This window comes from Daucus carota, chromosome 1 (genome assembly GCF_001625215.2).
Source record: "Daucus carota subsp. sativus chromosome 1, DH1 v3.0, whole genome shotgun sequence".
In the NCBI taxonomy this organism is placed as follows: Eukaryota; Viridiplantae; Streptophyta; class Magnoliopsida; order Apiales; family Apiaceae; genus Daucus; species Daucus carota.
In genome coordinates, this window is record NC_030381.2 from 31,119,629 (window position 1) to 31,137,682 (window position 18,054).

Below are 18,054 nucleotides of genomic sequence, written 5' to 3' on the forward strand. Positions count from 1 at the left end.
TATGATATCCATGGTTTTTTTATGATATTCATGGTTTTTTCTCAAATTTCTGTCGGTCTTTATGTTTGATATAACCTCCGAGATGTGATTATTTGGCTTAAAGCAGTAGTTTAGAATTTAACATTGTCAGCTGATGATATTTTTAGAGGCCAGTATGTTGAAAATCTCATAATGAAGTTTGCTGATAACTATTTCTTTAAATAACTTATTTTATTTCAAGGAAATTATATTTTTTATTATTTTATTATTAAATGAAGAATAATAAAAATTATCAAAATCGATGATAACTTAAAATTTTTAGTTTCAGCTTATCATATTACATACTAAATTATTATTTTAAATTTAGTGAAACGGGGTCTTGAGCTGGGGTGTCCAATTTCATATCTCGGTGTTTAGTGGGTTAAATTTGAGTATTTCTCACTGGCCAAGCTATCCTTTTCCTTATCGTCCAAACTGACACATCTACGTGATTCAGCAGCCTCAACAAGGATGTAAAAATCTATAGAATTGTCCAATAATTAAGAAAATCAAATAAACTAGTAAAGCCAAATTTGTTAGAATCAGAATCAAGAGAAGGGATTTGGTGACATTTTTCTCCCACAGATGAGGAGGGTGTGGCTGAAACTGCTTTATCACTTTATCTTTCACCACTTCTTTCTTAGCCTCACATCTCCTCTATCATACATTATTTTACTTGCAATTAGTTAAGTAATATATCAATTATCTCAATCTTAATGATTTTCTTGTAGATTAATTATTATTTTCAAGTGAACATAAAGTAGAAACTTAAGTGTTTGTTTATGGTTAATGAGTCCGGTTAATGGGGATTGGAATCTCAATCTCATGCATAAGTGTTTGGATTAGCTATGTAGTTGTACGGAGTGGGAACCTCAGTACTTTTATATGGTTAAATCATACCCTTCCCATCCCTAAATTTCTATATCATTTTCATTTCAATTATCCCCATTCCCGATTTCCATCCAAAAGCCCGATGTCATATGTTCAAAACATGTGAACTTAGTTAACATAGCCTATCTCTTTTTTGCAAATTAGTTAAATGTAAAATTTTTCTGGTACTGATGGAAAATGCATGCAATATCTGTGAAGCTTTTATATGAATATAATTGTGTTCTAAATCTTTTTCTACCGTGGCAAAAAAATAAAAAGTTTTTTTTTATCCGGTAATAAAAACATGCAATAGTATGTGACATCAACATTCAACAGCCAAGAAAGTCCCACATATTCTCTTTGGTTCCTCTCTTATCTGTTGTTCAAGTGGGACCCTTGCGATACTAGCGACTGGTGTCCCGGGCTCATATAAAATTTGTGTTCACTACTTCACTTGTCTCAGCCTTGGGCTAGCTAGGGAAGAAGAGGAGGAGAAGGAGCTTGCATCTATCTATACTCTCTTAAGTTTCAACAACTTGTCAAGGTATGTTTCTATTTACTTTACCATCTTTTATGTTTATTTGTGATTGTTGACACCAAACTATCCGCGCTTATTTACGTCGGATATGTGAAAAATTGTAGAATAGTTATATTATACGCACATAATTAGCTGCAACAATCGTTTGTCAGAAATAAAACCTGTATGTGTTATAATATTTGTTATTTGAAATTCTCTTTGTGCAACTGCAAGGTGTTAGATGTGTGTAGTCTTATATCTTTACATATTAATAAAGATGATAAATTCTCAAAAATACTCATTTTTTCAAAAATATCATCAACGTTTCAATTGATTGCAATTTTAGTTGCATACATGGTTGCATCGTATATTTGAGAATAAATAAATTTATAACTTGGATATTCAAAAAAATAATAATATACTCCGAACAAGGCCTTGAAACAGATAGAGTAAAAATACCGGGGACTTGGAATTACATGATTTATATAATTAGTTCGGTTGTGTCACGAGGTATATGATGAGGTTGTAGTTGATTATGTTTTTCTGCTGATTGTTACAGCTAAAATTGTGTTATACTAACTGAGCACAAATTTTCAGGGGGAAGATGGATTATTATTATGGACCTGGGAGGAACCATCTTTTTGTTCCGGGGCCAGTCAACATCCCGGAACAGGTCCTTCGTGCGATGAACAGGAACAATGAGGACTATCGCTCCCCGGCCATTCCAGCAATGACTAAGTCTTTGCTGGAGGATGTCAAGAAGATTTTCAAGACTACTTCAGGAACCCCTTTCCTTTTCCCAACCACAGGTACTGCTTTCTCAGCTCTCTTTTGTTATGATGTCCTGTTTAAGTTACTACATCCTTTCGGTGCTTGTGTATTTGAAATTTGATATGTGGCCTCTGAGGCTCGGTACATAAAAAACTGGTTCCAATCAGTTTCCTCATTCATTCTATGTCATGCATAAATTTGATGATATGAACTAAAAATTTACAGTCGCGCGCTACTGTAACTTTTTTTTTTTGTTCTGGTAAAAAAAAGTTACAGTAGCTACAAAATGATCAGTGTGCTGAAACATCCTTGCTGTATCCAATGCTCTTTAAAGACTATCTCTGCTATATGGATCTATATTGATAAATAAAGGCGGAGACCATACTACTACATGAACTTGAAAGACTTTCTTTAGACTCTAGAGCCACATAGATACGCTTACTGATGGAAGGAGAAAGGGGATGACAAAATAATTAGTGTTAATCACTGTGTTTCTTGGTTTAAGTACGACATATCGTTTCCCTACAGAATTTGGACATTTGTTATATTCTACTTCACTCTTTATGTAGTGTCTGGTTAACTCTGTTAAATCAATGTCAAAGAACTAAGCTTTCTTCCTTTATTATTGTAGATTAGCTGAACATAATGATAAATGGGCTGCAAAAGCATGTGTTTTAAACTAGATTACTGGTTATCTGATTTTATAGGTACTGGTGCATGGGAAAGTGCATTGACGAATACACTTTCACCTGGAGACCGAACTGTATCATTTCTCATTGGTCAGTTCAGTTTGCTTTGGATTGATCAACAGCAACGCCTCGGCTTCAATGTTGATGTTGTTGAAAGTGATTGGGGCCAAGGTGCCAATCTTGAAATTCTGGCATCAAAACTTGCTGAAGATACTACACATACTATCAAGGCTGTCTGTATTGTGCACAATGAGACAGCAACTGGAGTTACAAACAACTTGGCTACAGTTAGAAAAATTCTCGGTAAGCTTTTAACTGTGAAAAATATAGAACTTTAAATGCAAGAACAGAATTTCTTTTATCATCAGCTGGCTTCTACTTTCTCTCTTTTCTGCGTGTATCTTGTTCTTTTACCCCCACTTCAATGTAAATCATACCTAGTACTGTGATAAGAGAAGTCATTGCATTTGTCATTTTTAAACAAAAATATATGGAATTTTATTAATGATTTTATTATATATCAAACAGCATCATTAAGAAAATATGAAATCTGATATATTACATGAATCTCAGATCACTACCAGCATCCAGCTCTTTTGCTTGTTGATGGCGTGTCCTCCATCTGTGCACTTGATTTCCGTATGGATGAATGGGGTGTGGATGTGGCTCTAACTGGCTCCCAAAAAGCTCTTTCTCTTCCCACTGGATTGGGAATTGTTTGTGCAAGCCCCAAAGCTCTTGAAGCATCCAAAACTGCAAAGTCGGTCAGAGTTTTCTTTGACTGGAAAGACTACTTAAAGTTCTATAACATGGGATCATACTGGCCATACACTCCTTCCATCCAACTATTATATGGGCTGAGGGCAGCACTTGATCTTATCTTTGAGGAAGGGCTTGATAACGTAATTGCAAGGCACACTCGCCTCGCGAAAGCAACTAGGTAACTGCTTCATAATGGCTTTGATAAATACATTTCAAGCTGGTTCATTCATAAAGTACACATATCATTCAATTGGTTAACTACAGTAAGGATATTGTACTTAGTGAATTCATATTATTAAATCCAGTTGTTTACTATTTGGTCAGTAAGTTTAGTGTCATTGTAGTCACTCTTCTTTTGTGCTCTTCGTTGTTTCACAACAATACATTCAACTTTAAATTACAGGCTTGCTGTAGAGGCATGGGGTCTGAAAAACTGTACTCAAAAGGATGAATGGTTTAGTGACACAGTCACTGCAGTTGTGGTACCGCCATACATTGAAAGTTCAGAAGTTGTTAAAAGGGCATGGAAACGATACAACTTGAGCTTAGGACTTGGACTTAACAAAGTTGCAGGAAAGGTTTTCAGGATTGGTCATCTAGGAAACCTAAATGAGGTATGTTTTTACACTTCATTTGAACTTTCGCGCCACTCAAATCCCTTAGCATATATTTTAAATGAAAACGCAACCACTATGTCTAAATTTGATGTTGCTTCTCGCAGTTGCAACTGCTGGGATGTCTTGCAGGAGTGGAGATGATCCTAAAGGATGTTGGTTACCCCGTGCAGCTTGGTAGTGGAGTTGCAGCTGCTTCGGCATACTTACAGAACAGCATGCCGATGATTCCATCCAGAATTTGAGTTACAGATGAATTAAGTTCCTTTTCTCAACTCATGTTGTGCAGAATACCGTGTAAAAAAACAAACCTAATATTATATGCCTGTGGCAGATGCTCTCTAGTAGGCTTGCTACTCTATGCTTATTGCATTGATCTGTATCTACATTTTATGTCAAACTTATTTTCCCTGTAATATCTCATCTCATCAATTCTTCAAGACATTTTAACATAAGCAAGATCATTTTGATGGATTGCCAGTGGATTTCTTAAAAGAGCATGAAAGACTTTTCTAGCATCAAGTGGTCTTTGGTGGGTATGGGATGAAATCAGGAAGCGGTTAAAATGGTTAAAATGGTCGTGTTTGGTTAAGTGGTGGTGTGAATATGTTTGGTTTAGAATATGCATTTTTTTGCATATTCTGTGTTTAAGATAATTTATTGGAGTAGTGTTTAACATAGCCTTATATGTTAATGGGGAAATGAGAGGTAGTGATCACAAGAGGTCCAAGTTTTAGGAGCTGGAAAGTGGAAACTGCATTTATATGTCAGTGGAGGTGCACCGAGAATTTGTATAGAAGAATAGCACAATAGCTTTTGAATTGAGCAATTAGCAGTTGCTTGCTCTTGCTCCATGGACTTTACACAATTATTTCTCTACTATATTCTGTACTATAATTTTTGTGCCTTTGTGTGGTTTTTCCAGGCTCATCAAGCTGGAGGTGCTGATTTATATATATGGTACGTTGGAGTTCAACTACGAGAGGCTGTGGCAGTAGAAGCTGATCGGCTTGTGTTTAATTTTCAAGATCTGATAGATTCATTGTAGTAGCCTTGCTTGATCAATAACCTGCATATCTGTTTTTCTTTTCGGAATGCAAAAAAAAAAAAAAAAAAAAGATTTTCCCTGTTGTAGCACTATAGGAATTCGATCATAATATTTAAGGAAGGAGAGGGTTTTACATGTATAAGTTTTTGTTTTTGCTAGTCCAAATTCTTGCAGATTAGCTACTACTACTCTCTCCAACAATACGACACCTAACTTGACAGGAAAGTTGACCTAGAATGCTGTTAATCATAGTGCAAGAGTATTATGATTGCATAGTTTTTAAAAAAAAATATTTTCAAAAATTCAGAAATTCCATTCTTGGAAATTGACTAGTATTTGAAATGACTCTTGGAACAGAGAAGGGACAGATGATTTAACATATGTCATTACAGCCGCAGTAATAAGTAGCCTGTTGCGCGACATGATTTTTTTTTTTTTTTGAATATGAGAATAAATCTCAACGAGGGGCTCCGGCAAGATCTTGACCGAGGAGTTCCTTTCATTCAAGAAAGTTTATCATCTAACCTTCAGACATGCAAGATGACCGAGGACACTTAGATAATATAACTTAATTGTCTGATAAGAAAACACCTTTCTTCTGGACAACCTGAAATAAAACACAAGGTATCATATCTCAGTAACAAGAAATAACAAATTTTAGCTAAAATTCTTTATTATCACCAGCAAGCAACACATTTTGAAACCATAGATAAAACGATATTTACTCAGCAAAATAAGGTTAAAGTGAAACATCGTGTAATCAAATCAAGAACAGAGGTCCAAACCAAAGGAAATCCTTTGGTTTAAACCTCTAGCAAGTAAATTCTAACTTTTATCTGCTCAATCTAACTATGTCCATTCATTCAAAGTAAACCAAGAGTAGATAGATTTATGATGAAAGAAATTGAAGCTGATCCGAAATAATCAATTCATTTAGAATCTTGTCAAAACAAATACATTAAAGAGCTTAGGAAATTTCAGCATCAGTTTTGGTTTCAGAGTAAAATTGAACAAAATAAACCAAGTATTATACAAATTAATTATATTATAATCATATCATTATAATTATCTAAGCTTTACAAAACTAAATGAGTAATTATTTAAAGTTTAATTCAATTATGATTATTATACTGTTAAACAATTAAAAGTGAGAGTTACAAATGGCCAGAGAAAATCTGAAAATGTAGTATAGTGGTAAGTATTCCCGCCTGTCACGCGGGTGACCCGGGTTCGATTTCCGGCAGCGGCGCCATATCCTTCACAGGGAAGGACTAAATTCAATATCAATGGAGAAAATAATCCAGGGTCAGGGGTTCTTCAATTGGTTTCCATGAATGTCTACTATATGTGATATCTTGTTCTCTCACTTTGCTAAAAACAATTCTTCTAATGTTTATATAGTTCTCTCCCAAGATAAAATATATTGTCTACAACTATATCTTGAACGCCACTCCTATGATCAATCAAAATATAAGCCATAAACTATTGATACCCAAGAATTTATAGTTTCATAACTCGCATATTAATCTCCCGATTCAATAATTGAATTATGTCCATCATATCATGTACTAGATTTACAAATCCTCTCCCGATTCATTATAACACAACATTATCAGACAAACATATTAAACCAACGAATACTTCCCAATCCCCGGATTAGAGGATTAGTTACTCATAATTGAATAAGAAACTGTATATGTATGAGTAAACCAAACCATGAGTACAAGAGTCAAGAGTAGAAGAATACAACTTTAAAAGCTCCTTAAAACACCGGATGAATCCCTTCAATCCTTTGCTCTATCTCCCTCTACAAGTGTTTCTCTCTCTCTCTCTCAATACAAAATAATCTCCGATATATCTCTAATAATCTAAACCCTAATAATAATAGTGTTTTTAATGGGCTCCTTGGAAAACAAATCCGGTTTCCTAAAATAAATTGGATTCTGAAAAGAAATTCGCAGGCTGACTTTCAGGCCTGATTTTGGGCTGCTCCAGTTGGATATTGACATCTGGACCACTTTAAACTTGTAGAAAATTCCGATATCTTCGTGTGGGCTGTTGAATCGCCCAATTCTGATGTCCAGAACTCAAGTTATGGCCCAAACAAGATTTGCTTTGCAGTCTATCCATAAAATCTGAATTTCTATATGATTAAGCACAAATAAGCTTGATTTAATCCAACCTTAGGAATATTTATTTTCCTGCCATTAAACACTTAAAATTAATTAGTAACATCCCGATTATTTACAAAATACTAAAATTATGGGAATAAAATCATATAAAAACATATATAAATATATGCTCTATCAAATATCCCCACACTTAGTGTTTTGCACGTCCTCGGGCAAATAAAATAAATAAAACTTACACCTAATAGATATATACCACTTCCGTAGGTGATCACGGTTGCATTTGGCATATGCAACAAGCCCTTTAAACCTCTAGGCAGCCCTAGTGGACGAGTAAGGTCTCGTGAGGGCCTGTAGTGAATGTACCCACAAAATTTTTTTTTTTTTTTTTTCAGTCTAGTCTTAAGAATGCAACTAATATGAATGCAAGCTAAATGAATATGCATAGATTCCATCCATGAAATTATCAACCTTGTCAACATATGATCCTCAGAATATGCAATAATCAAGGATTTCATCTATCACACATATTAGTCATGCAACTCTCACTGCAAGTACGGAGTGCATCGTGTGTGCTCAACATGCTCTCTAATGAAACGAAATAGAGACCAACAAATTAAGTTCAATAGAATCTTAACCATGAGTCGTTAATTAGAATAATGCTTAAACACTTCGTTACATTAGAGCCAACTACAGTTTAGGGTCACCAAGGAACTTCCATGCCTCTCCTATATATGCTTCTCTTTTTCTTTTCTTTTTTCAATATCTATTATTTGGTGTGTACATGCTCGGTCTAAGGTCAGGACGCTTCTCAGTGTAAATGAGTTACGACCACCATAAGACTTCACCAACCAAATTGTTCACATGCGGTTTAGGTGGCTTATTTGACCGTGCAATGGTTGAGATCCCAAAAGATTTATGCACTAATACCCATTTAGCGAGTGTTGGGTCAGTAATCCCAAACCATGAAAGGCTTTAGGTTACTAGGCACAAAGTCCCTTCAGACTTAATTACTCGAGTATTAATGAGCCCAACCTAGTCAATTATACCACCATTTTTTTTTCGTGAACTTTATTGCTAATACATGTATATATTTTCTCTCTCTTTTTTTTTTTTGAAAGGCATGTATATCCCAAAGCTCCCCCTCACTTAAGAATTATAGACTCTAAGCTCAAAAGGGAATAGTCAAAATTCTACGCTCGGCTCATAGCTAAGATTCAAGAAATAAGCTAGTCTAAATCTCGTCTCTAGAACAGTTATAGTGTAATACAAGTTCCGCACAAGCAATTTCTAAGCATGCAAGACATCACATATGATCAAGATTACTATCCAAGAAATCATGCAAATAAACTCATCATAGGAAATTAACTTGGTCTACAACTTTCATCGAATCATGCAAATGCAAACTAAAAAGAAATAAGAAAAAAAAAATCCACTAAAAAAAATGCATGTCAAATTACATAACCATATGCTCTAATTTAAATGCAACTATCATGAATTTCCTAAATTTAAGACAAGACAATATACAATTTTTATTATTTTTTTTTAAAAAAAATATTATTATTCGTGAGAACAGTGATTGAATTTTCTTAATGGAAGCTGGTCGACACAAAATTCGACCCCTTTAGTTGAGAGCAGTGTCTAGTCGGGGTGTTGGCCCAGTCTACCACTTTTTTCAGAGGCAAGACCCCAAATATCATTATCGGATAAGAAGACCCCAAATCCAAAATGCTAACTCGTGCAATGTCCATCCATCTTTCAAGTTTTAACGCCAAATCGTCTAGTATTTTGAAGTCCTAAACGCTATGTTATGTGGCATTCTGAATTCTTTGTTGCAAAACACTCTAACTCTCTGGCATTTACATCAAAAATTAAAAATTTAGTGCCTTGCAGCAAAAAGCCGAAAAACCCGAATGCGGTAATGTTATATGCTGCAACATTCGTATGTTCCGGAACTAGTAAGAATATGCAGCAACCTTTATGATACATTGTACTAAGCGAATCCTAGCAGCATTCCCAGCCTCACAGCCTTATTCATTACTTCTTCTCCTGTCCCTAATGCTTATAATGAACATAAATTCAGAAAGAGAGAAGAAACTTCTGGTAGTGTTGTTTGGGTCATTACTCATTACTCATGTCGAATAAAAGTTGATTGGGCCACGTTCCACTTATATTATAAAAGAATGGACGGAAATTAAAGAGATGGCCAAGAGGAGAGATTTAACAAGAAAAATAGTTTTTTTCTGAGTTGAAGCTCGAACAAATATATATGGGTTCAAATAACAAATTTCAGTTCATTGGAGCTTTTAACGAGCTCTACTCATAGCTGAACTAGAACCCGACTCGAACCCGCAACCCGATTTACCGAGACAAAATCCGAAAGTGACTCGAAAATCACCCAATTGACACGAAATGGACCCGAAATGACCCGAAACTTCAATTTTCAGTTTTATTTAATTTTAAGTGATTTTAGCTTGACTCGAAATCGACTCGATTGCTGACACAAACACGACCCGTTATCTGAAGTGGCAGAAATCGCCCCGATTGCTGATACGAACACGATCCGATTACTGACACGAACACGACCCGGTACCCGAAATTGCCGCTGTACGTACTCGACTAGCTGGACTAAAGCTCAATATATTTCAATGTAATTTCAGGGATGCGCCTCACTGCAACTAATAAAATTTGATCAGGCTCTGTCTTTTGAATTTAGTAGAATACTTTAATATTGAAAATAATTGCACTCCTGACAAAAAAAATAAAATAAAATAATTGCACTGAAAATTACTAACAAACTCAAACTCGACTTTTTTATAATTTGTTCGAGTTTGAACATAATTTTTTAGCTCTGCATGTTTGAAGTTTGATACAATTTGGGAAAAAATTAACTCTCACCTCATTAACTAAAAACTCTCGGAAAAGACTCTAGACTACCTTAAACAAGAAATTCTTGTCTGATATTTAGCTAGATTTTTTATTATTCAATTTGAAGTCTAATTTCTATGCATTTTTTCGGTAGAAATCCTAATTTATCTTATTAATAAACATGAGTTTAGTGGTTTCGAGTTATTCTTTACTGAGTATTGAAAGAATATAAAAACGTTGAAATTATTTATAAACAGAATAAAAGGATTATCAATAGTCCTAATATTTATTCCTTCTACGCCACCTAATATTTAGAAATTCCGAATGTATATAGAAAAATCAAATGATACGGAGTAATTAATCTGGATATACAGTATCATCTCGCAGCGAGATTATTGTTTTTATTTCTGTTTTCGCGGCGGGTCACATAAAATCTTTGTTTTTAGAAAACTAGTTGAGAAACCGGGCGTTGCGGCGGCCTATAAAAATTATATTAATAATTTAATATTAATATTTGTAGAATAAAATAATTTTGTGGTAGTTTATAAAAAATATATTAATGTCTCAAAATTAATATTTGTTGGATAGATTTTATATTATAAAAATCTTGATGTAATACCAATACTAATATATAGATTATAATTCATGGTTAAAAAATAAAAAAAAAATTATACACGTAATTAACAATTTAAAGCATAACGAATCTTAATTTTATCTGTGTTTATTTTTTGAAAAGTAATCATGTTCTTACATTGTCACTTTTCTCCAATTTTTTTGGATTGATTGTGCACAAAAACATCTAACTTAAATTTGTGCTTGTAACAATTTTTATTTTTTAATACTGTATAAACAGTCTTCACTTAAAAGTTGCTTGAACTGTGCAAACAGATAATGCATGAATAATTTTTTCCAGTATACAAAGTAAATCATATAAAAATCAACAACAACAAACATGTCCGATGAACAATACAAATATTATAAAAAAATAACCAACAAACATAGATCACTAATAGTTAATTTATTGATATCATCCATTAATAATTCAATATCATGTCAAGACTACATTCTTTTCCCGTGTTTAAATTTGTGAACTCCAACAAAGCGGTCTATAACTACATTTGCTTGCAACAACTTTTATTTTTTTAATACTGTATAAACAATCTTCACTTATCATTTTATCGTTGCAGAAGAATGGCACCACCGAGTTAGAAATTGAGCAAGAGAACTATCACGAGAGAGGTAGGGTTGTAGTACTGAGAGAGAAGAGGTTGTGTTTAGATGAACCACAACCCTACAATCTATTGGGCTATTTATATCTATTGGGCTATTTATAGATGCAGATAGACTTGTGTGCTACTCTTTCCCATAATTAAATAATCTGAAACAAAATCAGATTAATACCTTCAAGCTACTATATTCCATAAATAATTTGAAACTTGTGTTTAGATGAACCAAAACTCTACAATCTATTGGGCTATTTATAGGTGCAGAGAGACTTGTGTGCTACTCTTTTTCCATAATTAAATAATCTGAAACAAAATCAGATTAATACTTTGAAGCTACTATATTCCATAAATAATTTGAAACAATTAAAATTTTCAAGCTACTATATTCCATAAATAATTTGAAACAAAATCAGACTCTGAAACTTGCTTCCTGTGAGAGGCGCCACCTATACGCCCCTCGCATCTCCTTTATATAAGTATATTGATTTTATGTTTTGCACCACCGCCTTCGATTACTATGGTATCTTCTCGTGGAGCAGGTCTATTTATATATATGACTTTTGGAACTATTAAGATACGTTCAAGCGTGGAACATGTTTATTCGCTTAATGATTTTCTTGACTTTATTTATGATATTTGGTGACCGGTCAATTTCTGAACAAATACAATACACCCAGCAATACAGATCCATCAAGCAATATAACTTATAAACATATAATTTTGTCTGAAAGTAGAATTTACAATGCTTATATATATATTTCTAATTTTTAAAGTTTTGACAAAAAAAAAAATTCCTGTAATTACAAAACTATTTAGTTATTATGGTATTTAACTCCAAAAAAGATAAGCTTAAAAAAGAAGGAAAGAAATCAATAAACTTTAGCATAAATAAACCTTTAATACCTCAGGTTTCATTTCTCATGAATACAGCTACGTTTCAAACATTCTTTAGTTTCTGAGAGTTTAATTACTCAGGATTTGACCTTAACGAAAAAAAGAATTCTCACTATTTACAATTTAATACTTTTAGTTGCAATTTTACATCCACACATGTTATGGTGTATATAAATATTCTGTACATAATACTCTACTATATTTAGATAATATAAATATTAAATATTTATGTACTATATATGTATTTTTATATAAATATTGATTAATGTAATTTTGGTGTCGCAGACATTGTAATTTATAGAGTTTTTCTCGTAAATACCCAAGTTTACATGATTTTTTGCAAAATTATTTTCATTTTTTAAAACAAATTGCAAAAATACTATATTTCAAAATATATTTGCAAAAATACGATGGTTGCATATGCAACCATATCTGCAACTCTAAGCAACCCTATATGCAACCACAAACACAATTTTGAGTTTTTTTTTTTTTAAAATTACGTTTAGTTGCATAACTAGTTGCAAATGACTAAAAATGAATGCCCCCGCACGGCCGATAACAATAACACAAAAACAACCACAAAAGCAAATTCAACAAGTATTGCAACCAAAAAATCAACTCAAATTATAAAAAATCAACTCAAAAGCAACTCAAATATTTATCTCTCTTTATAGACATTATTTCTCTCCGGCAATCGCGCTGCCGCGGTCGAGGGAATCCGTCGTCGTCAGAATTGCAAGAGACGACGACGGATTTGATGGGGTATGTGGGAGGGGAAGGAGAAAAGGGGGTTAGGGTTAGGGTTTCAGTGGAGATGGAGACTCGCTGTCATCGGAGCCATCGGAGACGGCGGCGGATCTGATGATGTGCGGCAGGGGAAGAGAGAGAAAAAGAGATAAAGAGCAAGAGAGATGCGGGAATGAAAGGAGAGAAGTAGAGGGAGAGAGAGAGAAAGTTGCCACGGTGTTAACGTATATTTGCAAGTTTTTAACTCTTTCTTTGACAAAATCGTACGCTTGCAATAAAACCTTGGAGACTGTAGTTTTACAATTATTATTTTAAAATGACGTATGTATGCTAATTATCCTAATTTAAAAATTTGTACAAATACTAGTATATAAGTATTTGATAAATTTTAGAATTTTATGTAGTTAGTAAATTTGTAGGATATTGATGATACTGAAAAGGATAGGGGTTGCATGATGTGGGGCTATAGGAGGAAAAGCTACAATAATTTAGCACAAAAACCTACAATAAGTCAATTTCTGCACCGGCTAGTTAGCTCGTGAGTGTTGAATTTAAGCGATTGGGACCTTAGGTTTTGTTTGTTTGTTAAAAAAACTTGTAAAGATAAAAGTTTGCATAAACTAAATTGTGTATTCTTTTTGGTTAGCATTTTTAGAGGAACTTGAAATAGTTAATCACGTATAACTTTTTAAATGCAATGGTTACTGTAGAATTGTTGTGTTTACCAACTTAAAAGGAGCTAGGTGAAAGAGATAATTTTCTTCGGCGTAAATATTCTGCTGTCATCATTTTCCTAACAACTCAATGGAAGTCATCTTAAAATCTCTCATTCCTAACAAATTCATCTATTGCAAAGTCTCATGTATCGTGAAGTCAGTCAAATTGTAGGGGACTGATCACTTGCAGTGAAGTCAATATGCTACCGTATGTGTATCAAACTCTGAAAAACTTGTAACAAGGTGGACGTGTCGATAAATTAATACTCCCTCTCGCCCTTTTTTAGTGGTGACATTTTTATTTTTGTTGGTCAAATTGACTGATTTTTGACCAAATAATTTAAATCACTCTTTCATTATTTTGAAAAACTGAAAATTATATCTTAAATTAGATTAAAAGTTATTTCTGGTGACATATATTTTTTTATTTTTTCACTTGATAAAATATTAATAAATTTCAGTCAAACTTTAGTCAATTTGACCGGCACAAACTCAAAAGGTGACAACTAAAAAGGGACGGAGGGTGTATTCTATAGTGCGAAATAGAGTAGTCGACAAATCAATTCTGTAACAATGTCAAGTTAAAGATGTATTATGTATTCAAAATAGAGTAATCGACAAATCAATTATGTGACAATGTCAAGTTAATTGACATACATCTTGAATATTCGTATTATTGTATCTTTAAAATGAATATAATATTGATTTTGAAATTAAATTTGTATGCATTTATTCATATTCCTACTTCATGCACATAATTCTACTTGTTCAACATCATTCTTAAGAAACATACACAAGCACACATTCATTTCATCCTCACACAACTGTATCCAATTACTTCTTCCGTTTGTATCAAATATTTGTGCTAAGTGTTTGTATCCACTTTTGTAGTGGTCGTGGACTTCTATCTCCTTTTCACCTACACTATAGCATCACATGTCTTTAAAAAAAATGTTATAAATCCTCTCTGCATCTATTCACATCCTCCCCATCTCTGATAATTTCTTTTTTTTATCATGTAATTATTAATCTTCCCTCTCCTTAACAAACCTCTTAAAAGAAGAACAAAAAATTATGTATCTTTAATCTTTATTTGTACGGTAAGATAGGAACAATTCGTGTCTTTTTATTTTTCTAGTTCGAAACTGGAAATTTCCAATATATCACGTTACTATTTATATTCATATAAGTTGTCGAAATCCATATATACCATCTTTCCTTCTAACCAAGATAGGAAGTTTGTCCACGCAAAAATATTCTACACATTTTGTACACAAAAAATAGAACTAGTACGTGGCTTTTGATTTTCACAGAAGACAGAACTAGCGAAAAAGTGAAGAATGGCTGAGACTGAGGTTGGAGCACAGACAATGCCAGGGACTCCTGGAACGCCAGGGACCCCGGGAGGGCCGTTGTTCACGGCCCTCCAACTGGACTCCCTCACTTATGAGCGGAGTGATCGGAAAACGGTGCCCGGGTGCATGTGTTTTCCGGTTGATGCACCTGCATGGAGTGCACCTCAGACTTGCTTCAGTACTGCTGTCTCAGTCCCTTATGTTTCTCTCACGCGGAAGGTACTTTTTTCAGAACTAAGTGACTCGTTTCTCGACTATTTGTTTAGCTCGTTATTTGTTTCACAATCAGATTGTTGTTGACAGTTCAGGCGTCTGTCCCGGCTGGGTTTCAATATCTATCTTGTTAAGCGTTTCGTCTTAATAAAATTATTTGTTTGTAAAAAAAAAAATGACTCGTTTAATTTGGAATTTGATTTTTGATCCAGCTTGGAGCAGAGTTCATCGGAACATTTATCCTAATATTTGTGGCAACAGCAGGGCCTATAGTGAATCAAAAGTACAATGGCGCGGAGACGCTTATAGGCAATGCAGCTTGCGCTGGCCTCGCGGTTATGGTTGTTATTCTCTCCACTGGGCATATTTCTGGAGCTCATCTTAACCCCTCACTCACCATTGCCTTTGCGGCTCTACGCCATTTTCCATGGGTTCATGTCCCTGCTTACATTGCGGCTCAAGTTTCAGGTTCCATCTGTGCTTCTTTCGCTCTTAAAGGCGTATTTCATCCGTTCATGTCTGGCGGTGTTACTGTCCCTTCCATTGGTAATGGCCAGGCATTCGCCCTCGAGTTTCTCATTACTTTCAATCTCCTCTTTGTGGTCACTGCTGTCGCCACAGATACTCGTGCAGTAAGTATTCGTGCTCCTACATTCTAACATTTATCTTGTAGTTGGGGACATCTTTTTCAATATTGCAAAAAAATTTAGATAATACGAGATTTGAAATAGGTATTTTTTAGCAGAACTCTTTCTGAATTCCCCTTTTCGGTGATTTTAGGTGGGAGAGTTAGCAGGGATTGCTGTTGGAGCTGTTGTTATGGTTAACATTCTTATTGCAGGGTATGCAATTATAATTATTGTTTTATATCGTTCTTTTTCTGACTTACGGGGATCAGATATGCCTTTGCCATTAGGCTATCCATCGATTCATAGACAGATAATTTCATATTTAAGATGATATACTGTTTCAGTTAAGTAAAAGACTTAAGAGCCACTGTCTTCTATCTGATTTGTGTAATAAGGTTAAGGACATATCTATGATTGTTTTATGGTAGCCGGTCCAGAACATATATATGTTAGTAGCATATGTCTAGTGGAAAAAAAGGGTTGTACGTTATGCAATTTTCCCCTAGATGATACTGTAACACTCCGGTATATATATATATATATATATATATATATATATATATATATATATATATATATATATATATATATATATATATATATATATATATATATATATCAAAAAATTAGGTAAGCTGTCCAACGATTTTTTTTTCCGTTGAATTATGTTGCTGACATACGTATGTCAGGACCTGGACCCTTATTTTAATACCACAAATTAAGTCAAAAATTGCAGCAGCAATAATGCAGCATAACAGGGATGTTTATGTCTGACAATCTGTCACGTTGCTAAATACTGATCAAGTAAATTCCTCAATAATTTCCCAAGCAGACCATCGAGTGGTGGCTCGATGAATCCTGTTCGTACACTTGGACCAGCAGTTGCAGCAGGAAACTACGACGGACTCTGGATCTACATGGTGGCACCCACGCTGGGTGCACTGACAGGGGCAGGCATTTACACATCAGTGAAGCTCCACGAAGACGAGGCACCCTTGGGATCCAGGAGGAGCTTCCGTCGCTGAGCAAACGACAGCAATGATTATACAGAAGAAATTCACCAGCATTGATGTCAATGAGATGAAAGAATGTGTGTTTGAGAATTAAAGTGGAAGGCACAAACATCTGACTTTAAGTCCCACTCCAAAAAGCTTTGTAACATGTTCAGAGTTCCTAACATCTGCTTTGGTGTTGAATGGATTGGATATCTTCTGGTGCTTGATTGTACTGCTGTAATAATAGTGTGTGCTTATAGAAAGTCTGGTGGCCATATGTTATCTGTTATAGCTCTGTAGTCTTATTTAGCATGTTATGATTCGTCATGAGAATATTATGTATGAGCCAACTTTTCATTTGGGACAAGTATTTTTAGTGGAAAGATAAATGATGTTCCCTCCTTAAGTCAGCTCTTTGTAGGTTCCACAGATGCCCAGATAAAGTTTGCAGTCATTTCAAGCAACTGTTTCATTTACATTGCTTTGCTATTTTGTGAAGGGTGCTGCTGGTCCCGGCAACTGCCGGGATGGTTCAGGAAGAATATGATTTATGAATATCCACATACATGAATATGATTGTAATAATATTTGAATACATCTAGCAATTTTTAATCGCTGGACGAGTAAAATATCCATACAGTGATTAGAAACGTTGACGAGTCTAGTTCAGTGTTTAAAGAGTGTTGAATGTGTTAAAAAAAAAAATTATAATCCCGATCGATAGATATCTATCCAACGACCCAGAAATCATGTCAACTAAATCGTCCCTGACAGTCGACTGCCTAGAACCAGCCCCTTCTGTGAAATAGTCTAGCATAGCATCTCCTTATGATTCAATACATTCTTGACAACTTAAAATCGGAGGTGCGCAATTTGTGATGTAGCATCCCTTATCCATTAGAATGGTTTAGGCCCATCATGTATACAAGCTAATATTTAGTCTAGACCAATTTGCTACTCCCTCTGTCCCAATCAATTCTATACAGTTTTCTT

General features: G+C 34.4%; 2 protein-coding genes across 2 annotated transcripts; both read left to right on the top strand.

The window, feature by feature from the left end:
• The first annotated feature begins 1,221 nt into the window (after positions 1-1,221).
• Positions 1,222-4,696, top strand: LOC108227310 (serine--glyoxylate aminotransferase). The gene is made up of 6 exons (XM_017402382.2): positions 1,222-1,432; positions 2,003-2,214; positions 2,884-3,168; positions 3,439-3,805; positions 4,031-4,241; positions 4,349-4,696. Exons 2-6 carry the CDS (start codon positions 2,010-2,012, stop codon positions 4,484-4,486), a joined length of 1,206 nt encoding a protein of 401 aa, XP_017257871.1. The 5' UTR covers positions 1,222-1,432; positions 2,003-2,009; the 3' UTR covers positions 4,487-4,696.
• A 10,163-nt stretch (positions 4,697-14,859) lies between these two features.
• On the top strand, positions 14,860-17,467 carry LOC108227578 (probable aquaporin NIP5-1). The gene is made up of 4 exons (XM_017402806.2): positions 14,860-15,443; positions 15,650-16,069; positions 16,218-16,279; positions 16,899-17,467. Exons 1-4 carry the CDS (start codon positions 15,210-15,212, stop codon positions 17,089-17,091), a joined length of 909 nt encoding a protein of 302 aa, XP_017258295.1. The 5' UTR covers positions 14,860-15,209; the 3' UTR covers positions 17,092-17,467.
• Positions 17,468-18,054: the final 587 nt, after the last annotated feature.

Bases quoted from the DNA above. Each gene is read 5' to 3' on its own strand.
- LOC108227310 (XM_017402382.2), top strand. From the start codon at position 2,010: ATGGATTATTATTATGGACCTGGGAGGAACCATCTTTTTGTTCCGGGG. The intron at 2,215-2,883 runs GTACTGCTTTCT...CTGATTTTATAG, and splicing joins TTTCCTTTTCCCAACCACAG to GTACTGGTGCATGGGAAAGT. The intron at 3,169-3,438 runs GTAAGCTTTTAA...CATGAATCTCAG, and splicing joins TACAGTTAGAAAAATTCTCG to ATCACTACCAGCATCCAGCT.
- LOC108227578 (XM_017402806.2), top strand. From the start codon at position 15,210: ATGGCTGAGACTGAGGTTGGAGCACAGACAATGCCAGGGACTCCTGGA. The intron at 15,444-15,649 runs GTACTTTTTTCA...TTTTTGATCCAG, and splicing joins ATGTTTCTCTCACGCGGAAG to CTTGGAGCAGAGTTCATCGG. The intron at 16,070-16,217 runs GTAAGTATTCGT...CGGTGATTTTAG, and splicing joins TCGCCACAGATACTCGTGCA to GTGGGAGAGTTAGCAGGGAT.